Source organism: Rattus norvegicus, chromosome 8 (assembly GCF_021556685.1).
Source record: "Rattus norvegicus strain SHRSP/BbbUtx chromosome 8, alternate assembly SHRSP_T2T, whole genome shotgun sequence".
Classification (NCBI taxonomy): domain Eukaryota; kingdom Metazoa; phylum Chordata; class Mammalia; order Rodentia; family Muridae; genus Rattus; species Rattus norvegicus.
In genome coordinates this window covers 65,703,038-65,730,150 of record NC_141541.1, presented here as the reverse complement: position 1 = coordinate 65,730,150, position 27,113 = coordinate 65,703,038, and the positions used below count along the sequence as shown (strand labels likewise).

The 27,113-nt window shown below is 48.7% G+C and overlaps 1 protein-coding gene across 2 annotated transcripts; it reads right to left on the bottom strand.

The window, feature by feature from the left end:
- Positions 1 to 476: 476 nt before the first annotated feature.
- Positions 477 to 27,113, bottom strand: Scamp2 (secretory carrier membrane protein 2). 2 transcript variants are annotated; one of them, XM_087563597.1, is made up of 10 exons: positions 26,947 to 27,113; positions 12,262 to 12,330; positions 11,772 to 11,870; positions 11,125 to 11,253; positions 9,934 to 10,051; positions 8,596 to 8,724; positions 7,859 to 8,018; positions 6,553 to 6,654; positions 2,073 to 2,193; positions 477 to 1,856 (listed from the first exon to the last, which is right to left on the bottom strand). In XM_087563597.1, exons 1-10 carry the CDS (start codon positions 27,001 to 27,003, stop codon positions 1,722 to 1,724), a joined length of 1,119 nt encoding a protein of 372 aa, XP_087419723.1. In that variant the 5' UTR covers positions 27,004 to 27,113; the 3' UTR covers positions 477 to 1,721. The 2 variants fall into 2 exon arrangements, with proteins under 2 accessions (XP_087419723.1, NP_076445.1); NM_023955.1 differs by lacking the exon at positions 11,125 to 11,253 and having other exon boundaries at positions 26,947 to 27,099.

Below are 27,113 nucleotides of genomic sequence, written 5' to 3'. Positions count from 1 at the left end.
ACATGAAAATCCCATCGCCCCACTGGGTGAAGAGAGAGAACAGACTCCAGCAAGTTCTCTGATCATCACACATACTCAGGCGCTTATTCATTCGTTTATTTGGTTTTTGAAGACAGGGTTTCTCTGAGTAGCCCTGGCTATCTTGGAACTTACTTTGTAGATCAGTCTGGCCTCGAACTCAAGAGATCTGATGGCCTCTGCCTCTCGAGTGAGTGCTGGAACTAAACGGTATGCACCAACATGCCTGGCTAAAAAAATTTAAATGCCTTTGGAAGAGGTCAAGTTGCCACAGCCAGGGCCCTCCTTTCTACCTTTCACTCTTGGAAAGGGTTCTGCCCTAGAGTTGAGTGGCCTGTCATCTATCACAGTTCAGCCACCAACGATCGATCTTGTCACCTCAGCAATCTTAGTAGGCCCTTAGCCTGTACTTTGGTAGGCTATAGCCCTCCCAAGTCCACCAGAGACATCAGGACCAGTGCTGTCCGAAAATCTTTTTATTAAAGCACAAAAATTGAGACAAGACATATACATTTGTACATGGAGGAAAATAATACCAGAGAGTTTACAAAACCCTTGTGGCTGTCATTACCATTTGGTGGCTCTAGGGCTAAATGGGCTGACAGCATGAGGGTAGCCTCAGGAGGGCCCCAGTTCCCAGAGGCAGGAGGCTGGCCAGCTTGGCGAGTGCTTACAACACTCACAAAGCACAGGGTCCAGGTTCTCACAGTGGCTTCCTAAGTGCCACTGCAGTGACACCTGTGGAGCACCCCAAGATGAGTGGATAGGAACCTAGACTCCACTGAGGGTGTGGGAAGAACCCTCAGAAAGAAGGCTCAGCAGTCCTGCCTGCAGGACATAGTTCAGGACTGATTTCCTCCAAACCACCCTAAGAGTTGTAAGAGGTGAGTATTGCTGAAGATGGGCAGGGGCCAGGGTAAGGCGGAGGGGCAGAGTCCCTTGGGAGGAGAGAAGCCACAACAAACAGGTCAGCAGACACCTACCCTCTCAGAAGACTGCTAGAGGCTGGGCAGGACTTGATTGACTTGTCCTCAGTCCCTCCCCATCCCCAAGTCCCAACCAACCCCACTCACTATACATTCAGAAGTCTGAAGAGGGGCTAGGGAAGGCCCCGAGGACACAAGGTGCGGTCACACCATGAGTCGAAGCAGGCACAGGGTCGTGACTATCGTGAACACCTGAAGACCCCCGAAGATAATCTGGGAAACTTCTGTGCACCCACCCAGTACACAGTTCACCTAGAGTGTAGCCCTGGGGAGGCTCATGAAGCCCAAGCATGAAAGGCAAGACTGTGGAGGCCCCAGTACAGATGAAGCCTATAGAGGGAGGAATGCAAAGTGCCTGTGGGAAATCCCTGGTACAGTGAGCCCAGGCTGGCCCATGATCCCATACCCATGAGTCCATTTGTTTTCAGGAAAAGCAGGCCCATTGCTTCCAGACAAAATCCTACCAAACCACCGTTAGAAAAGGAAAGACAGCTTTGTTATTTTTTTCTTTTCCCATGTGTTAAAAAAAAAAGTCCTTGTCCCTTCCTGTCCTTCCCTCCTGTAGAAGAGAAAGCTGACTACTGAGGAAAGTGCAGGGACAAGACGAATCCCTGCCTGGTCTGTGCTGGGCACAGCCACTGCTAAGGCACCCATGGAAAGTGCAGCTCAGAAGGCAGGTGACAGAGGCCAGGGCTGAGGGAAGGAGAGTCAGGAAGACTAATTCCCCTGGAAGGTTCCTCGGGCAGCAGACGAGGCAGCAGTGCGGAAGGTTCTGCTGCTGAAGATGCCCTGGGAGAATTCTTCCTGAGCCTGCTGGAAGCTGGCTCCTGTTCGGCGGTAGAAGGCATGGACCTAGGGAAGGAGGCTGGCGTGAGAAGAGCACAGAGCAATTCTAGCCATCAGGGTATAGTGGCACCCGAGAGGACTGCAACCCTGCCTGGCTGCTCACCCAGAGCCCTTGACGAGCTGTTGGGCCCCTAAGAGCTTCAGGAGCAAGGAATATTTAGATGTGTACCCAGAAGAGATGGGCATTTTACTTGTGTTCGATGTTGGCTTTGCCCTACTTACCCGCTGCAGGAGGAAGAGTGAGAGCCCAGCACAGAGGGTAAAGAAGCCAGCCACTACCATCATGATGATGGTCACAGCTAAGGGCCCCTTATTCACTGTAGAGAGGGCTGCGAGCCAACCACTATAAAAGGAGAAACCAGAGGTGAGGTAAGATTGAAACTCAGAAGTCCCCAAGAGGAGCACTTCTCCCAGATGGCTGTGTTCTGACCACCACGTGAACATTTCCCAGCAGCACAGGGAGCCTTCTGCTTTGATAACATTCCTCAGAGACCAGGCTGTGAGTGCTGACAGGCCCACACTAGTCCAACATGAGCTCTCCTGAGGTCTCAGAGGTGGGGGTCACATGGAAATCTTCTGGCCCAGTGAGGTCCAGAAAGGAGATGTGGCAACTCCCTTGCCAGAAGCAGCCCAAGGCTCAGGGTTTGTTGCTGACTAAGGGGGAACAGGGAAGACTTGGCTTTTACAGAGGACTCTGGGGAGAGGAGCACTGGACAGACTGTTGCCTCTACCCTGTAACCTCAGCCTCCCCCATCAGAATCTCTGCCTTTAGTGGTTATGTCACCCCCAGAGCCTCAGTGTCCTTAGCTATAAAGGGATTATTCTTGTGCTACCTGATGTCAAAACTTAAAACAAAGTTACAGTAATCGAAGCATGGTGGGAATAGCAGGAAGAGCAATGCCATTTGCTTCAGAGTCCAGATGTACATATTTTTTAAATTATTTTTCAGGAATTGGAGAGATGGCTCAGAGGTTAAGAGCATCGACTGCTCTTCCAGAGGTCCTGAGTTCAATTCCCAGCAACCACATGGTGGCTCACAATCATCTGTAATGGGATCTGATGCCCTCTTCTGGTGTGTCTGAAGACAGCGACAATGTACTCATATATATACATAAATAAATCTAAAAGAAATTCTTTTTCAGTTTTTTCTGTGAATTGTTGTTGTGTCTGTGTGAGGGTGTGAGATCCCCTGCAACTGGAGCTACAGACAGTTGTGAGCTGGCATGGTGTACTGGGAATTGAACCTGGGTCCACTGGCACAGCAGCCAGTCCTCTTAACTACCAAGCCATCTCTCCAGGACCCCCAATCTATTTTGGGGGTCCTAAAACCAAGGGAACAGTGAGATGATTCAGTGGTTAAAGGAACTTAACCGAGCGTAGATACTCAGGACTCACGTGGTGGAAGAAAAGACCGTACCCTCGGACCTTTACATACATGTCTTGGTGTGCATGTTCCCCCAAACCCAATAGATAAAAAGAATAAAAAAAAATTGTTAACACTCTAAAGGGGAACTGATAGTCTCTTTACAAATGGTACCAGGACATCCCTACTTGAATCATATATGAAAATTAATTTAAAATTGGGCAAAGATTTCACTGTAAGAGCTAGAAAACTCTTTGAAAGGCTAAGCATGGTAGCATGCACCTTTAGTTCCAGTGCTCAGAGGCAGAGGCAGGAGAATATAAGTTCTAGGACAGCCAGGTCTACATAATAACCAGGACAGCAAGGACCATAGACAGATTCTGTCTCAAAAAACAAACAAATGAACTGGTGGGAGAAAACAGGAAGTAACTTTCATGACTCTGAAGTGTGACACCAAAAGCACAAGCAGCAAAGACCACTGTAGTGGCAGGAAAGTTCGCTCCGCCTCCACAGATAAAGGAGTCGCCACTGTGCCTCAGGCTGGAGTCGATCTGCAGAACCCAAACGGTGGAAGGTGAGGGCTGGCTCTCACATGGGGGTCCCTGTTTGCATGTACAAATACACTAAGTAAAGATATAATTTTAAAACCTTTTGTGTCTTAAAGCTGGGTGCTGTGGCTTATACCTGTGATCTTAGCAATTTGAGGTTGAGACCTCAAATCTCAACCTCTGGCTTCCACAGAAGTGTACACACATGACCACACATGAACATGCATGCACACATGGGCAGAAGCAGGAAGATCAGCAGCTAAAGGGCAACCTTGTTTTTAAAAAAAAAAAAAAAAAAGTGTACGAGAGCTCAGTTCTTCAGCATAAATAAGCATGGGAACTTGAATTCAGAGCCACATTTTAAAAAGCCTATGCTTCTCATCCCAGCCTGCACTGGGAAGGCAGAGACAAGCAGATCTCTGAAGTTTGCTGGTTTTAGTGAGTCTTCTCAGCACACTCCAGGATAATGAGAGGCCGATCCCCCCCACACCTCTCTCTCTCCCTCCCTCTCCCTCTCCCTCTCCCTCTCCCTCTCCCTCTCTCTCTCTCTCTCTCTCTCTCTCTCTCTCTCTCTCTCTCACACACACACACACACACACACAGAGAGTTAAAAATAAAACAAGAAACAAGGTGGATGGTGTATAAAGAACCACCTCTGGCTTCCACAGAGTGTACACACATGACCCTACATGAGCATGCATGCACACAATGGCAGACACATACACATAGAAAGAGGAAAGAAAACAGCCACAGAAGGTGTATGGGAGCAAGAACAGGCAGGAGCCAGCAGAGCTCACTGAGTACAAGGCAGCGAAGGCAGGGTGAGGACCAGACCTCACATCTCAGACTCTCAGTCCAGAGTGCGAATATTAATTGTAGCATGCCCCACACACCCCATTTGTTTGTTTTGAGCCACAGTCTCACTATGTAACCCTAGCTGGCCTAGATCTTTATATATAGACCAGGCCACCCTCAAACTAAAAGATCTACCTACCTCTTCCTCCTGAGTGCTGGGATTAAATGAATGCCTCACCCTGCTCAGCTGATTTGTTTTTTGAGACTATGTTCTCCAGGCTGGCCCAGAACTTACTACATATCCCAGGCTGACCCTACACTTCCAATCTTCTTGCCTCATCTCCCAAGTGCTGGGATTACAGACATGGGCCACCCACACTTGGTCAAGCTAGCTTTCCTAACAACATCTAGCATAAGGTAATGATGAAATTGGACCATATACTCAAAGGGTCGGGATTAGAACACAGGATAAGGCAGGAGGGTGGCAGGACGGACAGCAGTGTGCGCAGAGTGCCAGTGCGGATGGCAGGTCCTCTCCTCATACTCTGGACTTGCTAACTTGCTGTAAGGAAGGGACTAAAATAGTGCCTCCCTGCTCTCAAGCCCCATGCCAGTGCGACCTTTTTGCAATGTTCCCTGTGCACTGGCATAGAAAGGAAAACACCAGCCATCAGCCATTCTTTTGGAAATTAATTCTGAGCTGAGGACAGGGGTAGCCAGGAAACTCAAACTAGCTACATGCTCCAGAATAGCAAGACACCTCTCCAGGGAGGAAGACAACACTTCTGCAGTCACAAGGCCCTGAGAGAAAGAGTACGATGGGAGCTGAGCATGTAGCCCATTGATCGAGTACTTGCCTATCACGCATGAGGCCTTGGATTCCATTCCAAGCCTACATAAAACAACAGGTACAGCTCAGAGGCAGGGTGACAAGAAGTTCAAGGTCATTTTTGGGCTACATAGTGAGTTTGAGAGAAATAAGGTATAACTTAGGGCCTTCAAAGGCCAAGGATCCATCAGCCTCTCAGAGAACACTCCAAGAGAAAAGCAATAACTTGCTAGACAGACACAGCTAGACACCGCCCTAGAGACCTAACCCAAACTGGCAAGGTGGCTCAAGCCTGAGATCTCAGTTCTCTGGAGGCAGGCAGGAGGATCACTATAAATTAGAAGTCACTCTGGCCTACATAGAAAGTCCCAGGCCAGAGTGAGACACTCTCATCTACACACAGTAGAAGGAAGAGAACAAGAAAAACAACTACTTCGGTAAAATCATGGAAAACCAGGTTGTGGCTCAGCGACAGAGTATTTCCTAGCATGTACAGGTTCTCAGTCTGACCCCTAGGATCCCCAAAAGAAGAAATGACCAGGAAAGAGGTGTTGCATAGAGTTTCCACGGAGACTAAAACACTCTATCCTACTGTAAACAATTCAAAATAGCTTCAGGAAGTCCTTGAAACTGACCAGATTCACTAAATCCCTTCCTGCTAGAGAAAGGGATTTAGAGAAAAGCCTCGATGAAGGAGGCTGAAAGAACACTCCCAGACGAGCTGGCCTTCAAGGAAGACTCCTGACACCAGACCAGCTGCCTGGGAGAGCGTCATTGGAAAGGACAGTCTCCAACCTGCTGAGCTGCCTGCAGGCTGTGCTGTGTGCTCCAAGTACCCACCTTGGTGAGCTGTCACCCATGCTGGTGTGGACTTTGGTGACACAGCAGTCTTTGAGTTATTTCTGCTCTATAAGTTATCCCTCACCCATATCCTTGTAAGTAACCCCAAAAGAAAGCACTGGTTCACCAAGCTGAACTTTGATGGCACTACTGCTTTGGTCTGTCCTGGGTTTCCTATCTGGGCTGAGTGGATGTGTGTGTTGCAGGAAGTGTTTCATCACACAGAGAACCCAAGGGTGGCAGTGTACCTTTTCTCTGCCATGGTCCGAACAGGCTCTCTAGGAGCCAAGGAATGGCAGGGAAGGTGAGCCTCAGCTCAGGTCTTACCTGGTCCCCAAGTTAGGCAAGCCAATCAACTGGATGAAGTAGATTCCTATTTGACAAAAAAATACAAAAAAGAACACGAAGAAGCTGAAAGAGTTGTCAGACCTGTGGAGAGAGAAAGAAGTAAATTGTAAGAGGGCTTGGGGCCAATGAGACAGCTCAGTAGGGAAAAGACACGTGCTACCAAGCCCGATGCTCTATGTTTAGTCCTGGAACCCACAGGATGGAAGGAGGGAACTCTCAAAAGTTGCCCTTTGACATACTTAAGTGCACTGTGCTGTGCCCCCACCCCCACCCCGCACACAAGCTGATGGCTCAGCAGTTTAAAGCATGAGCTGCTCTTCCAGAGGTCTTGGGTGGGCTTCCCCGCATCCACACAGTAGATGTTACAACTGTCTCTAATTCCAGTCTCAAGGGATCTGACACCTTCTTCTGACCTCTACACACACACACACACACACACACACACACACACTGTAAACTTGGGTGGGAGAAAAGATATCTGTGGAGTAGCAAACTGGTTAAGACTCTTCACTACCACTGTGCTGTTTTCTTAGTTACATACAAGGGTCTCATGCAGCCCAGGCTGGCCTCTTGATTCCCTGTACAACCTTGAATTTCTGACCCTCCTGTTTGCATCTCCCAAGTGCTAGGACTGTCCTGTGGTACCACACTCAGTTTTATGTGGAGCTTTAATAGAACCCAGGCATTGAGTGTGCTAGGCAAGCACTCTAGCAACTGAGTTACATCCCTGGCTTTGAGCAGGGATGCATCTTTGAGAACCACAATACAGAGTCCAGCATCTGCCTTCTTGGATACTCCTAGCTTTTCTTCCCTAAAAGCATCAAGAATGAAGTGTAATTCCAAATTCCCGGGGGTCTTAGAGGTACATTGTTCATGCTCATGGGAGCAATCTTACGTACTGACACAGATGCCTGAGGTCATAAAGATGAGCCACAGAAAGTACCTGACAGGGCAATACCTCCAGCCTCAGCAGGGTACTCCCTCTTCACAGCAACTGAATCCCTGCCTGCCAGCTAGCCTGGCCAGGAATAGTGCAGCAGCAGGCAAGGCTCCCGTCCTCTCTCATTCCCATGTTCATCCATGGACGGGCCTCTAGCAAACTTCACCCACAGGCCTGGCTAAGGGAAACAGATCTTAATTTGTCTGCTCTGACTGAATGAGAAGAGGAAGGTAGTCCCCTCCCCCTCTATTCTGAGTTAGGACTGTGACGGGGCCAGAACGTGGGTCTATCAGCTATTCCTGGGAAGACAACCAGCCCCTCAAGCCCTGTGCTAGCTCCACTCACCTGAAAGCCTTGTAGATGGGTCGGTACCAACAAAGGAAGGCACAGGGCGTGAAAATCAGAAACCAAAGGATGGAGAGGCCAAAGGCTGTTCCATTAGCTGCGTCACTTGTGAACCAGGCCAGGCATGCAAGCAGGTTTAGAAACAGAGTCACTGAATGCACTAGGAAGGGGCAAGGAAAGAAAAATGGCTTGAGGATTGGCTGCCCACAGAGTAAGCTACTCCCTAAGAAAGGCCACGTTGTGAAAGAGGCTGCAAAAAGAATAGGGACTTCAGTCTATCCCAAGGGAGGGTTAGCTTCCAGATCCTGGTTCTCTGGGGCCTCACACTAAGGACCGAGCTTTCTTAGGAGGTGACAAGGAGACAGGTGTGAGGAGGTTTCAGGAATAGGCATGGTAAGGTACAGACCTAGAGCTGATCCCTGGGAAATGAAATAACTTTCAATGGCCCACAATGGAGCTGCAGTCTTCTCTCACCAATAGGAACCGAGAGGCCTGGGGGGAGCTAGGCTGAGCCTTTCAGGACAGTGAGCTCTACAGGAACACAGAAGTCTCTGGCTGGACCCTCTTCCTTTTCAAAACAGTCGAGCTGGCCCTTTTGAGCAGGTTCCTAGATTGGCCATAAAGAACCTCCCCATGCTAGCCAAACCCTGGGAAGGATGGAGTCTGTGAGAGGTCTTGACCCTAGTGAGCAGAGCCCGGAAGCAAACCAGGGGATCTCAGTGCACTCGGGAACTCACACATCCACAGATAGTAAAGCATCTTGCATATCCGCTGGTAGTCGGCAGGGATCTCCGTGGAGAAGTCCTGATAGAAGCAGGGTTTCACAGGGCACCATGAGGGGAGTGGCGGCCAGTTGTTTTCTCTTACTGTGTAAAAAAGGGGTTGGCCTCAGCAGCAGCACAGATGAAAGCACCACCCACCCAGTTTATAGGCAAAACAGAGCTTGTGGAGGTGGCCCCTACAAGTAGAGTTCAGAAGTTTCAGGGGGCTTCAAGGAACACAAAATGAGATCAAGAGGAACCCAGAGAGATACCCACAAGTTTGCTCCAAGATAATGAAGCCCAACTATCCTAGGTAATAGAGGGACTAACTGTCCCAAATGATGTGTTTGTTCCTTTTAAGACTGTGAGGTATCCCTGGCTATCCTTGAATGTAGACCAGGCTGGCCTTGAACTCACGGAGATCTACCTGCTTCTGCCTCTTGAGTGCTGGGATTAAAGGTGTGAGCTAGCACACTGGCTTAAAGAAGTATTTTTTTTAATGACTAGCTCATAAGCAGGACAACCAAAGTTGTCATCATAAGCATGTAAAAGTCAAGCAACCGCCATCTTGGGAAGTTTAACTGCACCCTCTTGCAAAAGTATTGTCCCAGCTGACTTGTGGGGTGGAGCAGGAGACTCTCATCTAAGCCACTCCCTACCATAAGTTCTATGCACTTCTGCCTTAATTGTACATGGCCGTGGGGAGAGGCCAGACTATATAGGGAAGAAGGCTCCATGTATGCCACTATAGGGAAGTCCCTGCTGGATAAGACTTTCCAGGGACAGCCTGTCTGTCAGGAGAGGAGCACCCACCCTCCTGTAGGTAACCTCTCACCCATGCTCTGTAAGGAACAGTAAATTCATTGGTTCTACAGAGTCAACTTTGGTGGAATTGTACCTCAGTTTGTCACTGGGACCTTGTTTATGTCTCCTTCTGGGAAGGAGTTTTAGCAACAACATGTGAAGAATTTCAGAGCTGGAAAGGAATGCAGAAATAACTCATATCTGTCAGGCCCACTCTGCTGATCTTTTAACTTCTGCCTTACTTTTTTCTACCCCAGAATCAGCAACCTTCCTTCCTTCCTTTTTTTCCCCAGATGTAGTCATACTATATTATAGCTGTGGCTGGCCTGGAATGTGGAGTAATCCTTCTGCCTCTGCCCCAGTGTGCTGGGGTTACACATATTGTCACTAGGCTGAGCTCCCCAAACCAACATGCTTCTAAAATCAAAAGCATTGCAAGATCCCCCATGAAGGTGATTAAGAGTACCCCTTGTGCCAGGTAGAGCAGGCTAGACCCCGACAGTCTGTTACCATGCAAATTCGCCGCAGTGTTCTGCAACTCTCGCTCCTTGCGTTCCAGCTCAGCAGCTTTCCTGTCTAACTCTTCCTGCTGCCGAAGCAGGCCTGCCTGGGCTGCAGCCGCAACAGCCTGGAGAGAACAGAAGCAGGGAACAGCCAGCAATGAGAAAGGGACCATGTGAGCCCAGGGAGGCCAGCAGAGGCACCTCACCCAGGCAGGAAGAGCTAGCAGGTGGTCTGAGGCAATCCTGCCCAGTAAAGTGTCTTGGGCATTAAGGAATCCCATGGGAGTGCCTAGGTGACCCACTACCCACTCTCCTTCTACCACCTTTGAGCCCTTAGTCCTTACCAGGGCTCTCCACTTCCTCCCCCATCTCCCATGGTTCATCTAGTCTCCCATAGTGGAGTCCAGGCTACATTGAAGTGTAGTGTCCTTTAGTAAAAGCACAGGAGCTCAAGCTGAAGCCAGAAGCCCAGAGACTTGAAGCTAAGGGAAGAGCCTGAAATGTGTATGCAAAGTGGAAACAACGCTAGGCTGCAAGCAGGAAGCAAAGAGGGAGGATGTGAGGCAGGCCACAGGCACCAGAGCCTCAGCAATCCACACCAAAGTAGCCTCCCTTCCCACTCTGCCCGGGGAGCTGCCTCCCAGGCCCACCTGGATGATGTCTGGCCAACCCTGGGGATAGTCTATGATGTGTAGCCCTTCGCAGCATGCAGAGGCCAAGCTTTATCACCTCTGCAGAAGAACAGAGCCTGCCAATGGCCGTTGGGGGACTCTGGGGTGAGGCTGAGCAGAACTGGGCTCAGGGCCTTTGCCACTGCTGCTGTCACCGTTTGGCCCCATCTTCCTCCTGAAGAATGAGACTACAGTCCTCTCTGGGGGAGCAGGAGTGGTCATCTCACAAGATGACAGCTAGGCGTGTGTATACACAGGCACACATTTCAGCAAAGCAGTTCTCCAAAGAGTGAAGTTTGCCTCCCTGGGAGGTGAACTTCCGACACTGGGATTAGAACTGGTCCTAGCCTCGTCTCCTTGTGCTGTTGGTGGAACAGAGGCAGGGTCCCTGCATCCCATCAGCCCAGCTGAACATAAAGTTACCCCACACATAAGGAGTGTCTCACCTCACAGGGTTCTAGGACCCAGCCTGGGCAGGCTCCAGGGGCCCAGCCCACCCTCATCTTGCTCATCTACACTGGGCCTACCTTCGGAAGCTTGCACATGTAGCTGTCCCTGGGACTACTATCTCCTCCTAGTAGCATCTGCCTCTCTGAGGGCTCACCCGCTGCCAGGAATCGGGCAGGCAGAAACTTGCTGGCCTGTCTAAGCAGGAGCTGCAATACACAACTCCACTGTGGGCCATGCTCACCAAGGCAGTGAGAAGCCTGGGGTGGGGAGGGTGACAGAGGTCAGCATTAGGCACAAGCAGACAAGGTTCACCAGACTCAGTGAAGGGACTAGCAAATAGGATAGGAGGTGGGAATAAATGAGGTTTAAAAAGATGTAGCTTGGTGACAGAGCATTTGTAAGGTCCTTGACTTCATTTGCAGCACCACAGACAAAAAAATAGACAGATTCTGAGTCCTAAGAAGGACCTGGAGTGATGCGACAGGACAGGTGTTCTCTGAAGACACCAGGGGTCCCAGCCTGGTGAGCAGAGTTTACTTCTGGGCGGGGGTGTGGGGTGGGGGGTGTTTGATGGGAAGAGTGGGGCTATGGTGTGGCCTCAAAGAAATTTACAAGAAGCCTTGGGGATTAAGGCCCTTTCCCTGCCCCCAACCCAAAGGGTTCAACTATGGACTTGGGTGATTTCCACTTGCACAGGAGAGGCCAAAGGACTCCTGACCAGTACCTGGGGCGATGGCTGTGCTGGCTCCACTGAGGGCTGGAGAACTGCTGGCTGGGAGGGCCCAGGAAGTTGTGTGACAGGAACTGTTGTCGCTGCATTTGTCTGAGTGGGGCAAAGGGAGGAAATGAGTGGCTTCCACTTGTGGCAAACCCACGGTGAGGACCTGATCTGGATTCTCCTCTGCATCATGACCTCTAACCCACACCACTGGCCTCGCAAGGTACCAGGCTCCCCAGCATTGCCCTGTACCACCCTGAAAGAGAGAGGCCCACGTCTCAGAACCCACAGAACTTCAGCCACTTTGGAGACGTCTCCATTCTTACCTTACCCTAAGTCTACTTTAGGACTGACCCTCTGAGGACAATAACTCACCAGAGCTGTTCTTTCTTTCCCCACTGTGTTCCTTGTTCCAGACACCCTGGCACCTCCCACTAATAAACATGTCACCATCTCCCAGAAGACTTCATGACTCAGAAAGGACATAGTCACTAACCTCTGAGAAGGGATTGAACTCAGCCAGGCCACTCTGAGGAGCACTGGTCAGCTGGGTCACAGAAGGATCCTGGGAAGGAGAAAAGAAGGAATTAGATACTGACAAGAGAAAACCGTCCTGATCAGGGACCAGCAAGCAATTGAGTGTCCCAGGTATCCCAGGTTCTGGTCTGCCCTGCAACAAAGTCTCTTCATCCGAATCCCTTCACCTTCTCTGGAAACAACACAGGCTTGCTCAGTGCCAGATTCAGAGGGGGGCCACAGAGTTTAACCCTGGTAGGTTTTTTTCCCCACTTGGGTGGAAGGGGTAAAATGGGTGGGGTAGAGACTTTTCTGTACTATTTATTTTTTATTGTTCTGTTTATTGTTCTTGTATTTGTAAGGTTCAACCACTGATCTCAGCACCCAAACTCATTTTATTTCTTAGTCTACAGAAAGAATTTTATTCCTCTTGCTTTTTAGAGGACAGTTAAAGGTTCTGGAATGGAAACATGCTACTGGCTGCCAACACAGACGATTGAGTCAGGCACACTTGCTAGGAGGGAGAAGGTCTCAGATTTTTCGAAAAGCCAGAAAAATGTTCCCTTTCCTTTTTTAAAAAAATTAGTTACTTAGTTTATGTATATGAGTACACTGCCACTGTCTTTGGACACACCAGAAGAGGGCATCAGATCCCATTACATATGGTTGTGAGCCAGCATGTAGTCGCTGGGAATTGAACTCAGGACCTCTGGAAGAGCAGTCAGTGCTCTTAACCACTGAGCCATCTCTCCAGTCCCCCTCCTTTCTTTCTTAAAAAAAAAATTAAGTAAGAAATTCTAAACCTAGCATAGTGGTGCACACCTTTAATCCCTGTACTTGGGAGGCAGAGGCAGGTGAATCTCTGAGTTCCAGGGTAGCCTGGTCTACAAAGCGAGTTCCAGGACAGAGGACTACATAGAGAAACCCTGAGAGAGGAGGGAGGGAGAGAATGAAACAAAATCCCTCATAGTGTGGCAGCTTCTGTGTGTAGTCTCAGCAGTCTGAAGGCTGAGGCAGAAGGATTAGGATCTAAGAGTTCTAGGCTAGCCTCGGCTTACATATGAATTCATGGCCAGGCTGGGCTATGAAATGAGATAATAAGGTCTTGTCTCAAAAAAAAAAAAAAAAAAAAGAAACAGATGTCATCAGCATAATACCCGCTTGTCTTGTGTTTCCTTCCCTCTGCTCCCGCCCTCCTCTTTGCTTAAGTAGCCTTTTTGGTGGCAAGGGCAGTTCATCCTGCCTGTCCTATAGCAGGCAACCTCCCCGCTTCCCGATCATGGTTCAGGTCATACTATAGAGCCATGCAGGAACTCTGGGGAAACAGCTGTGAGAGACCAGACTGCCCCTGACTGGAGTCTCTACAGTCCATTCCCAGACGGGCATTTTTTGTTTTGTTTTTCCTGACAGTTTCATATACTCAGGTCAGCCTCAAATTGGAAAGACTGCCCAGTTCACAGGTGTAGGAAAGACACTAGTCATGATGAAGTAACTTATCTGAGACTGGAAGGTGGGAGCTTGCTTCCTATTCTGAAACTTAGCAGAGCTAAGTATCAGTTCCCCATGTGTTCTCTGGCTTTCCTATACAGCAGTTCTATCTTCCCACTGGGAAGACTGTGCCTGACTGCCTCTAGGGCCACACCCAGAGTGGAGCACCAACTGCAATTCACTGGGACTTTAGACAGCCTCCTCTTAAGGATGCTGCACCTCCTTCCAGCCTCCTCCACCAGACTGTGTCCTGACTGCTGGACATCCACCTCTGCTTTGGTGGTTCCTGCACTTCAGAGAAATTAACAAAGTGAGGTTCTGGGGGGTTCACCCAAAGACATGGGGATTGATCTTAACAGACTTCTCTCAGAACCAGCTGACCTCTGAGGGGCTCTGGCTCAGGACCTGCCCGCTTTCAAAGGCAGCAGATACCTGCCAGTGGAAGCAAGCCCAAGTCACTGAAATCAGACCCACCAGCCAAGGAACTGGCTACTAGTCTGTCACCACAGGGCATGGGACCCAAGAGACAGCTCAAGTAGCAGTTTCAGGAGCTGACACCTGGCCAAGGTGTACATGCTAACACGCAGCTTAAAGCTCAAGGCAAGGGGTTGGGGATTTAGCTCAGTGGTAGAGCGCTTGCCTAGGAAGCGCAAGGCCCTGGGTTCGGTCCCCAGCTCCGAAAAAAAGAACAAAAAAAAAAAAAAAAAAAAAAAAAAGCTCAAGGCAAGATGCCATTTCTATGACAATAACAATCAGGTGACAGCTAGAGAGATGGCTCGGCAGTTAAGAGCACTGACTACTCTTCCAGAGATCCTAAGTTTAATTCCCAGGACCCACATGGTGGCTCACAACCATCTGTAATGGGATCTGATGCCCTCTTCTGGTGTGTCTGAAGACAGCAACAGTGTACTCACATATATGAAATAAATACATCTCTGCTCCCCTTCTTTTCTATGTCTGCAGAGCCCTGGCCAGGCTCATCCTAAGTGGCCTGTTCCTACTTGTGTGTGCTCTGCAGTTGGGGCATCTGGGCCTGGCCCACCCTTCAGGCTCGTTGGGGTTTGGTGAGGGGCCTAAAACAGAGCGAGCATCCTCACAGGAAAGGCTTGAGTGTAAATGCCACACTTGTGTTCTTTGTCCTAATGCACTCCCCATGACAGGAGGCATGCAGAGCAACAGCGGCCTAAGAACTCAGAGGCGCCTTGTCTGGGACCAGATGAGGTAAACACTGTGACGTGTGGGTCCTTCCTGCAAGGAAACCTGGACTCTACCTAGAAGCTGTAGGCAGCCTTAAGAGAGGCTGGGACTAGGTGAGGACAGTGAGGGAGGGAGGACCAAGGGAAGGTGACAGTTTTTGAGTACCTACTATGTGTCAGGTTCAGCACATATTGACATTACTGTCAATTCTAATCACCCAAACTTAACCAGTGTGTCTTATCACCAGCAGGTTCTATCAGCCTTTCTGAACTTGCTTTAATTTTTTTCTTTTTATTTATTTATTTTTGAGAAACTCCATATCACAAGAATCCACTATCTACTCATCCCCACCCCTAGACAAGAGCCCTTCTGTGTAGCTCAGGTTATTCTAGAACTCAGTATTGTTTTCCAGTCTGGTTGTGAACTCAAACCTCCTGCTTGGCCTCTCCAGAGACAGGTATATGCAACCATGCATTTTCAGTGGTGACTGAGCTCTCCTCTGTGTCTGTGATGTACCAATGGGCTGACGAGATGGCTCAGTGGCTGAGGAGCTTGTCACCAAGTCTCAGCTTGATCCTTGAAACCTACATAGTGGAAGGAGAGAATGAAGTCCTTCAACCTCCACACATGCAGGTACACACATAAAAGTAAGAAAAGGAATGAAGGAAGAAAGGACGGAGGGGGGGAGGGAGGGAATATTCCACTCTGTAAAATAGACTCTGGTCAGCTTGTGTTTTATGGCTCTGCCAAGAAAGGTGACCACAAATTTCCTCATTTAACCTTTACCATGGCCATGTTAGAGACCAGTACCCCTGACATAGATGGGGAAGTCTAAGCTCGGTGTAGGAATGGTAACTATTCAAGATCTCTGGAGCAGGGACTGGAGAGATGGTGTACTTGATGCTCTTCCTGAGGACCCACACGGTGATTCAGAGCCATCTGTAACTCCAGTTCCAGGACATTCGATGCCCTCTGACATCCTCAAGACACACACACACACACACACACACACACACACACACACACACACACACACACACTACATAGGCATACACACAGGCAAACACAGTTGCACATAACAAAAAGAAGAAAATCTCAAGAGCAGGTCTGACTCTAGGGACAGGACAGTAAGCCCAAGACTGCAAGGCTGTGGGACAAATAGAAGGTGAGCCATCACTCTGTGGCTGAAGAAGTGAATGACTCCTATTCCCAAAAGGCACGAGCAAGGGCTTCCTTACTAAACATAGAAGAGCTGGAGCCTGTAAGACACACGCAGTCTTTCACGGACGGATCACACTGATGAGCCCAGTGAGGACCATGAGCTTTCTGTCCACGTCACAAAAATGGTAACAGTATCGACTTCCCCTCTTCACAGAGCACCAGTTGGCTCTGAAGTGGGTCAAGAAGTTATTCAGAAGGACGGTGAGGTCTATGTTTCACCTACAAGGAAGTAATCTAAAACCTCTTCTGCTGCTCAGACTGGAGCAACAACACCGTCTACTGAATGTGTAAGAGGGGGAGGAAAAGCTCCCAAAGTTGGTCCTTTCATTTCGTGAACAGTTACAGGGGGAAGGACATGTTTAGAGAAGTAGGACACAGCTCTTTCCCTCCTAAGAGTTCATGGTCTGGTGGACTAGTAGTTGAGAAAAATGCCAACGGTGTGCCAGGGTGGGGTACAGTGTGAGTGACAGGACAGGAGGGAAGGGAGATAGATACCTCAGGGGGCTGGGAGAGAGGTGGGTGGGATGGTTAGCTTTAACTGTACATTTGTTTCAACCTTATAATCATCTGGGAAGAGAGTCTCAATTAGATATTATCTACTTGAGTTGGTTGGTGGGTTTGTCTGTGGGAAGGTTATCTTAAGTTAATTGATATGGGAAGCCACTGTGGGCAGCACCATCCCTTAGGTAGGCAGAGGGATCCTGAACTGTATAAGAGTAGAGAAATCAAGCCGAGTACATGCAAACAAGCAAGCACAATTAGTTTCTCTTTGCTTTTATCTGCAGATGTGATACCTAGCGGTTTTAAGTTCCTGTGTTAACTTCTCCATAATGTTGGGCTATAATGTGGATTTATAAGCTGGAATAAACCCCATTCTCCCCTAGGTTGCTCTTTGTTGGCTTATTTTATCACAACAAGAGAAATAAAACTAGAGTAGTGGGGTTCCCAGAAGGCAGGAAGGTAAGCAAAGGACCAGGGCAGCAAAAGCCAACAGCAGGTAGGAGAAACATTTCTATGTAGGTAGGTGTGAGAGCCCTGGGAGAAAGCATGGCTGGCCAGGGGCCTGCAAGGGCACCTTTTACTAGTTTGGAGGGAAATCTCTTGTCCTATGTTTCACAATTCCTGATTGGGCCTGAGCCTTCCCTGCTTTCTCATGTTATACCTGAACTCCTAGTGTGAGACTGAGTCCAGGCTACAAACAAGCACATTAGTCACCTTGGATCTGGCATGGTAATACACACCTGTAGTCCCAGCACCCACAAGGCTGGCAGAACCCTATAAACTACCCCAGACTATATACGTAGTGACTCTAAAGCCAGCTTAGGCTACAAAGCTACGCTCTGTCTCAAAACAAAACAACAAAACAAAACAAAAATTCCTGCAGTCATAAAAAAAGGGTCTGATTCTACAAGTGCCAAGTTAGTTTTGTCAAAAGTAATCACATGAAAAAGGATGGCAGAAAAACTCATCAAAAGAATGAAGCAAGACCATGGGAGGAACGGGTGAGCTTTTCCATCTTCCAAATTTCGTATGATGTCACTTTTACCTAAAAACACAAGGGTTAGAGGAAGGATGTGTTGAGGAAAAAAATTAGGGGTGTAGCTCATTTTGGTAAAATGCTTGTTTAGCAAGCACGGAACCCTTGGTTTGATTGTTGGCATGGCATAAACTGAGCAGGATGGCATATACCTGTAATCCCAGCAGCCACACAGTAAGTTCTAGGCCAGCTAAGATCACATAGTGAGCCCCCATCTCAAAGGGGGATGGGGAAGCAGACACTTGAGAACCTATCTGAGAGGGGCTGGGGATTTAGCTCAGTGGTAGAGCGCTTGCCTAGCAAACACAAGGCCCTGGGTTCCTTCCCCAGCTCCGAAAAAAAGGAAAAGAAAAAAAAAAAAAAAAGAGAGAGAGAGAGAGAACCTATCTGAGGGCAAAGCATACTCTGGATCTCCTCCCTGCGACAGGCAGTGATGCTGAGTGCTCTAGAGGTGACAGGAACTTCTTGGTCTGTTCCCAGCTTCAGGCCTTTTGGGCCCTAGAAGCCCTCCTGTGGACACGGTCTAGCTTCAGTTTGTACCAATCCCTTTCTCCTATTTCCTCCTATCCATTCCTTACACAAACAAATCCACAAAATGCTGAGTAGGGACCAAGAAGCAGCCTTGTTCTTGCCCCTGAGAACAGTGCAGAGCATCAAACCCGATCAACACTGAGCCCAGGTCATAGTAAAGGCACAGTATCACACAGGAGCTTGGAGCCTCAAGACAGGCGTTCCTTAACTGGCATCAGACCACCTAACCCCTAAAAAGGACATGCTTGTGTTCAGCAAATGAGAAGGGTGCACTTGGGTATTTTGCTTAGTTTTCTTTTTTAGAGACAGGGCCTCATTGTGTAGCCCTGCTTGCCTCCAAATCACAGGATTTGACTGCCTCTGCCTCTTGACTGCTGAGATAAACAAATGTGCACCACCACATCCGTCCGTCTGTCCGGCTTAGTTTCCAGTTTTACATTTGTGGTGGTTTGAATATGGCTGGCCCAGGGAGTGGCACTATTTGGAGGTGTAGCCTTGTTGGAGGAGGTGTGTCACTGTGAGGGTGGGCTTTGAAACCCTCCTCCTAGATGCCTGGGAGTCAGTCTTCTGTTTGCCTTCGGAATAAGATGGAGAACTCTCAGCTCCTCCAGTGCCACGTCTGCCTGCATGCTGCCATGCTTCCTGCCTTGATGATAATGGACTGAACCTCTGAACCTGTAAGCCAGCCCCAATTAAACGTCCTAAGAGTTGCCTTGGTCATGGTGTCTTCTCTTTTTCCTCTCTCTCTCTCTCTCTCTCTCTCTCTCTTTCTCTCTCTCTCTCTCTCTCTCTCTCTCTCTCTCTCTCTTGGATGACCCTGATCCCCGACTCTCTTGCCTCTACCAATCATATGCTGAATTATAAGCTTATGCCACCACACCCAGCTAGAAGAAGGTCAAGGAGACTTAGCGGTGAGGGTGTAAAGAGATGAGACAGAAGCACCAGGAACCAGCCTGAGTGCAGGGCCAGACTGGAGCAGTTGGGACTTGACCTCAGTGGCAGGAGGAAAAAGCCACAGGAGTTTGAGCAGGGCACACCGTGACCATTCTGGTTCTCATGAAGAACATGCATGTGCAGGAACGGCGTGTCTGGTCATGACTGCTGACCTGAGTAACAGGGATAAATTAAAAGACAGCAGCTTGGCGTGGAGGAGTTAGGGACTCTAGAGACCTGGGGTAGATGTCACAGGCTCGGCAACTCGAAATTGGTTAAAAATGGAAAGGCAGCCAGGAGACTGGTTTTTCAGGCTGCGTGGAAAGGAAGAGGATCTCTGTAGATTCTGGACCCCATGGGAGGTGTAGTGTATCTGGCTGGCATGTCTAGGAAGGTGTGGATTCGAGCTGCTGGAGACATTTGCCAGAGCCTAGAGTGAGCTGAGGACTGGGTGAGGATGCTATTCTGAGGCCACTGAAGTGGAGGCCTAAGTGGAAGAGACAGGAAATAGAAACAGCCTGAGGTAAGTCAAGGTACCAGGCAGAGACATCCTGAAGGTGTGTGTCACCCCAACAGCAGATGACTCCACAGGCTCAGAGAGGACAGGTGCGGGTGTGGTTGAGAGATACCGGGTGTGGTTGTGTTGCCCACAATCTCAGTACTCAAGAGGCGGAGACAGAAGGATCAGGAGCTCAAGTGTATCTTTAGCTCCAAGTTGAGTTCCAGGCTAACCTGGTCTAAGTGAGACACTGTCTTATGGAAAAAAATAAATAAACAAAAAAAGCCAGGCATGGTGGCACATGCACTAGCACTTGGGGGGCAGGCAGGTGAATTTCTGTAAGTTCTAGGATAGCCTGGTCCACACAGTGAGTTCCAGGACAGCCAGGGCTACATAGTGAGATCCTGCCTCAAAACAAACAAACAACGGTTGCTATGGAGCCTTGGCCATGAAGCTGTTAATCTGCCCACTTTTCTGAGCCCTAGTAAAAAAATCCTAATATTCTTTTTCTTCTTTTCTATCTCTCTTTCAAATACTGGCCAAAACCTAAGCATGTCATCTCACAGCTTAATGCCAACTCCAGACAGCTGCACAGATGGAGGTGAAGCCCACTTTGGGCTTTCTCGAACTCTCGTTTACCACACAGCTGCTTGCTGACCTCCACTGATGAGCAAGTCAGCTTAACTGAAAAGGCGCGGCTGTCTTCCTCGTCTCCTTGTCCCTCTTGCTGGTGGCTGCCAAAGTTTACAGCTTGCTTGCCCTGTTATTTTTCTCTCAAGCTCCAGAGATCTCTAAACTCTAGTCATCAGAGACCGAGTACAGGATCTAAGACTGAAGAGGCCTCTGGGCGACAGATGGAATACAGGTGAATTCTTAAAGAAGTGACTTTTGGTTCTTGCTGTTCATCCCAAATCCCTCACCTGCCAGTCTTTCTGCCTTCTGCCCCAGCCCCTTTCTGGCACAGGGCTCTGCTGCTTCTGAGATCCCTCACAACCTCTCTGCCCTCGGCTGTCCTTATCAACAGGTATTAGCGTTCAGCTCTGCCAACCTCAGACCACACACGCTCATTCACCTTCTCTCCGGACCAGCAGGTGCAAAGCAGGGCTTCTGGCACGAAGAAAGGTGTGAACCAATCTAGGAGGTGCCCAATGGCCCAAAGCTCACCTTGCACTGTGCATAGGACTCTTCCCTAAGTGAGTATCCTGGTTAAATATTAGCATCCTCTGAACAATGGCTAATCCTATGCATAGTGACTCCAAAGAAAATTTAACAGAAGTGTAGAGTCCAAGTTCATCTAGACATCTAGCCAAGTGCTAACTCCTGCCTGGCTCCAGGTGCTAGGCATAAAGGCAGGCCCACCTCCATCTGGGAAGCTGGCATTAAGTGGCGAGGCTCTTGCCGTTTTCAATTTTCTTTTTTCCCCTTACATTTTTTGAAGATTTTACATGCACAGGTATTTTGCCTCTGTATCTGTGCACCATGCGCATGCCTGATCCCTTTGGAGGCCAGAACAGGGTGCTGGATTCCCTGGAACTGGAGTTACAGTTTTGAGTCACAGACTGTGGGTGCAAGGAATCAAACCAAGGTTGTCTGGAAGAACAGCCAGTGCTCGTACACCACTGAGCCATGGCTCCAGATCCACGTTCAAATTTCTTTTTTTCTTTTTTCTTTTTTTTCGGAGCTGGGGACCGAACCCAGGGCCTTGCGCTTGCTAGGCAAGTGCTCTACCGCTGAGCTAAATCCCCAACCCCCACGTTCAAATTTCTTAAGACAGTGCTCCTGTCCTACAATAAGTTCTACCAGATCCTTAACTGGAAATGGAGGCAGAAAAATTAGGAGTTCAAGGACAGACTCGGTTACATAGCAAATTAGAGCGAAGCCTGGGGATACATGGTGCTCTAACTCGAAGGGTCTATTTGTGGTTCTGAGAATTCCCAACTCTCAGTCATGCTGGACGCAACCCTTTCTGGGAAGTGGCACAGGTCTTAGTGTCTATGGAGGGAACCTCAGGTTACTGTTTGCACCTTGCTGCCACTGTCATCTTCTCCCACAGGAGAGAAATGTTCTGCATCCCGGGGAATCAGCCACGGCACTGAGATTATCTTTAAACTGCAAGGAAGCAACGTGTGAAAGCAAGACTGTGAGACTTGGCAAGTCCAGGTTCTGAAAGACTTCCTCTGTTCAGCGCCAGCACCCCTTCCACACCCCCTCATGAGACCCAGCCTGCTCTGCTGTAATCTGGCAGAATGCTCGGAGGAAAGCAGCCCTGGCATTTACTTGGGTGGTCTGATTTTTAGTGGGCTGCTAGGAGAAAAAACGAAAAGGACAGTACAGTGCCACCTCTCTTTAGTTTTTCACCTCTGCATCACTTGACAAGACTCCTGAGAAACATCTGTGAGCAGACAGCCTGGAATCATTCCAACCAAGGGACCCAGACGTCCAGAGGGTGAGGAGCAGATGTGCCACAATTAACAGAGGAACCAGAGTGTGCACATGGGGGTTGTGAAAGCGCTAAGGCTTGGCTTGAAGCTTCCTGCTTCCTCCTAGGAGTTTGGTAAGCCTCTGCCACTCTCTGGGGACTTCACCTTCCACTCAGAGCTCTTTCTTAGAAGGACACTTTCTAATAACCTCAACTGTACCTATTCACAGGGCAGGGGTCCATCGACTGCACTGGGGGCGGGTTGGGGCAGGGGGAACAAGGGTATCATAACAAACCTGGATAAAGGGCTGGGAGACAGTTATCAAGAAATGGCTGTCATTGCAGGTGTGAGAACCTGAGCTGGACACCAGAACTCCCTTTTTTAAAACTTTTTGAGAGAGGATCTTACTTACTATCCCTGGCTGCTCTGACACTTACTATGTAGCTCAGGCTGGTTCCAAACTCACAGAGACTGCTTGCCTTTGCATCTATAATTCTAGGATTAAAGGCATGTTACCACATGCCTGACTAGGACTCACATTTTAAAACAAAACAAAAAGCCAGAAGTAGGAGCCAGAGTGGTTAAGAGTACATGCTACCCTTCCAGTTTCTAGCACCCACATCAGATGGCTCACAACTACCTGTATGTAACTCTAGCTCCAGGGGATCTAATGCCTCCTTCTCCTGCCCCCTCTTCCACTGGCCACCAGCATGTATGTGACATACATGTATACATACACACATTATATAATTACACTTAAGCCAGACATATTTGTAATCCCAGCACTGGGCAGTCCCAAGACAGGTAGATTCCTGAGCTTACCGGCACCCAAAAGTTCTAGACCAGTAAGAGACAATCTCAAAAAAAAAAAAAAAAAAAAAAAAAAAAAAAAAGTGAAGGGGGCCTGAGGAGTGGCAGTTTAAAAAAAAAAAGTTCTCTGACCTCTACACACCTGCATACACATGAACACACACAGAAAAAATAACTTGGGTAAGGAAATCAACTTCAAAGACGAATGAGAGTTTCACTCGCTTTTTTGAGTGTCAGCAGAAACAGGTTCCTTGGTTGAGCAACTTTGAAAAATGCTTGGTCAAATGTCTTCATTGTAGAGTGTCTCGGGCCTTTACCCAAACTGGCAAGCCCTGTCAATCTTCTTGAAAAATGTGGTAGGGGAAAATTTCTCAAACCCACTTGACCATAGAACAGAGTACCGTAGAAAGTTCAAAATGTACTGCCTAGGGTTGGGGATTTAGCTCAGTGGTAGAGTGCTTGCCTAGCAAGCGCAAGGCCCTGGGTTCGGTCCCCAGCTCCGAAAAAAAGAAAAAAATATATATATATATACTGCCTAAATGTAATGCCTTAAAAACCATATATTGAGGCCAGGAATGGTAGTGCCCACCTTTAGTCCCAGCACTGGGGAAGCAGAGGCAGGCAGATCTCAGAGTTTAAGGCCTGCCTGGTCTACACAGTGAATCAGGACAGCCAGGGTTACACAGAGAGACCCCATCTCAAAACAAAAGGGGTTAAGTGTGGTGTCAAATACCTCTAATCCCAGCACTTGGGAGAGAGAAGCAGGTAGATCTATGTGAGTTCCAGGCTAGCCTGGGCTACACACACAGCGATACACACACACACACACGCACACACACACACACACACACACACATCTATAAGGGACTGCCCCAAGGTAGAGTACTTGTGTAGCACGCTCAAGACACTGGGTTCAATCTTCAGCAACAACAAAACAAAACAAAAAATGAAATCTGTCCTAGTCCACCCCTTCATACTAAGGGATGATGAGATGGCTCTCAGGACAAGATGACTCACTACGCCTAACTGTCTGAGTTCGATTCCTGAGACTCATATTGGAAGCAAAGGACTGACTCCTGCAAGCTGTCCTCTGACCTCTATCAGGCCACACAGCACGAACATGTTAGGTAAATAAACATAAAACATTCTTAAAAGTTCAAAAGCTCAGAGGATGCTGACCACTCCCAGCACTCTCATTTCAAGGAGGAAAGGCTACGACGATGGCAGGGTATCCCAACACTCAGGAGCCAGAGGCAAGAGGACTACCTCATGACCCAGGCAGGCCAGTGAGACTGTGTCTCAAAACAAAAAAAAGAAAGACGAGAAAAAGGAAAAGATGTCAAGTGTGCCAATACCACAGCCTTTCCTTAGCTGACCTAAAATAACCCCAGGACAGTTTAACACAATGTATGAGACTTGAGAATCTTTAAAACAGCATCATCCCAGCAATGATGCCCAGGCCTAAATTCCTGTGTGAGGCTAATTCTGGCATGCTTCTGTTGGCTCTAGCGTGTCCCAGTCTCACTGGAGTCTTGCCTTTCGTAAGGCTGAACCGAAGATGCTAGGATAGATTTCTAAGAACATTCACAGTCCCTGTCAGCCACAGACTCCAAATAGTAAGTATATTTTGCATCCCGCCATTATACGATATGACAGAAAAGGAAAAGGGAAAAAAAGCTGTTTTCCCGACTGACTAGGTGTGACAATTTGAGTCTGTCACCTCCCCACCTCCTCTCTCCCGAGCTCTGAGCCAACACCCTGAGTAAATGAAGCTGGACTCACACCTAGTCATTGGGACTACACCCTCCCAATGCCCCAGCCCTGGCAAGGGGGAAGCAGCTCACACTATCCTAAGGGAAAGGAGGGCAACTTTGACCAGAGGAGCTCCAGGCATCAGATGCATGGCTGCTTCTCCTCACGTAGCTTCCTGCCAAGGATGAATAGTCACTCCAGCATGAGGAGGAGTGTATCACTGTCAGCCCAGCCCTCTTCTTCCCACACAGGATTCCCCCTCCAGATGTTGCCGGTTTGCAAGCCAAAAGTTGCTTCCTGTGCTGCCATATCCTGAGACTGCCTGGACAAACTGCCTTACTTGAATGCAAAGCAGAAATTACTTTGTTACTTCTAAAGTTACTCTCACACTTTGCCCAATCATTTCCGAGGCCAGAGATGTACGTTAAGACTTTCAAGGAGCTACCCCTCATACAGGGCAGGGAAAATCCTCCCCACTGCTAACCCTGGAGAAGATCTGCTACGAAGTTGGACAGCTGGCTGACCCTGAGAGCAGCAAACCATTTATTTTTCTGACAGAATAAAACTGGACAAAGGAACACCTCTGTGTACCACGCACTCCCAGAGACTACTGGATTCTTGCTAAACATAAGCGAACCCCTCGTATTATAGAACAATCCAGCATTAAATCAAAAGAGTTAGCAGAAGACAGTAACATGAAAAACGCAAATAGTCTTCTCCTCACTCAACTGATAAGAGGCAAATGTTTGCCTTACATAAGAGACAAGGTCCCTGCAAAGGCTCTGTCAAGAAGCATTAAGCTACAAGAATATATTCTGAATTCCCCAGTGTAACAAGGAATGAACTATCAAAATCTGCCTGAGGGTTCCTATCAGCTAGGTCACCTTGGAAAAGAAGCATAAAATTTCCACTCTCAGCCTGGCTGGGTGTGGTAGCTCAAGCTAGTTAGAGCTGCACTTGGAGGTAGAGGAAAGACCCCAAGTTCAAGACCATCGAATGACAGAGAGGGAGTTCAGGGCCAGTCCGTGTTATGTGAAGAGGACCTGTTATAAATAAACCAAGGACCGGGTATGCAGCTCAGTGTTACCTCTGCACAGTGGTAGAGGATTTGCCTACAATGTGCAAAGCTGTGGTTCAACCACTGGGAAACTTCCAAACACTAAACGGTTATACACTACTCCCTGAGTGTATAGCCATCTGGTTCAAAGCGCCTCTGCTTTGCTCCCACCCTTGGAAGGACCCGCATTGGAAAAACTCAGAGGACTTCCCCAACACCTGCAGGAAACTCCGAAGTTGGAGATGACCAAAATAAAGTACCAGCAGAACGAGTTCGTGTGCTTGGTGACAATACTAATAAGAGGAACAGCTGGGCTCATAAATCCCCAGTCATCACAAGCACTTGTCCTTCAAACTGGTTTCCAGCAGACATGAAAGGAGAAGTACAAAGCGCCTTGGCACTAGCCGGAGTTCCAGCTCTTCAGCAGAGACAACAGGACATCCCTGTGTTCTCCACCTGAAGGTTTTGGCTTAAGTCCGAAGACTGTTGAATTCTTCAAAGTTCCAAAGGTCAAGCCAGTAACGACTCATGCAGATTTGTCAGACCCGTGTACCTTGTGCTCCAAGCTCCTTCACCTCCTTCCTCTGAAAGTCTGTGTGGCCCAAACTCACTCCAAACAAAGCCCTTAGCCAACAAGTATAATTTTTACCAAGGCCATTTTCTGGCTTGGGCTCTCTTCCTACCTCTCTCAGCCTTCTTTTCTTGATAAACACTAGACACTCTCCTGTACTTTAGATGCTTGCTTTGCTCTGCTGTTGATGCTAGGGTGTTGGGTTATCTCCACAATTCTCCACCCCACTAGACTTCTACTTCCTCATTATGTTTCAGTGAGCCTTTCTCCTAAGATGACTCAATGCAGATAGATTCCCCAAGACTGTAGAAATGTCACAGCTACATTTTGCTTCCCTTTCTGACTCTAAGACACCTCCCCAGGATAAAAGCGTGCCTGGTCTTTTACTCCAGCAGAAGCTGGTGGTCCGATGGCCTACAACCCAGAGTGCTCTAAGAGCCCACTTCTTTGCAGTGCCCCGCCCCCTTGCCACAGTTCCACCTGTTGCAAAGTCCCGCCTCCATACAAACTATGATAGGCCAGCCTTTAGATACCGCTCTCCTATTGGACAGGTGATCCGTCCCTCCTACGCCACGTCTCCCGGCTCTGGCGAAAGAGGCCCAGGCCCCAGCCCCTGGCCCTCGAGAAATCTGAGAGTTGGGGGTTCTACCTGGAAGGGGTTTACATCCACTGGGTCCGCGAAGGGGTTAGTGTCGAAGGCCGACATGGTGATCGAGGGCCAGCGGGCGATCTCCGCGAACGCTACTGCCTTCGGTCACTCAGACCCAGCGGCACTCAGTGTAAACCCTCCACTTCCGGGAGCAAGGCAGCCGTTCT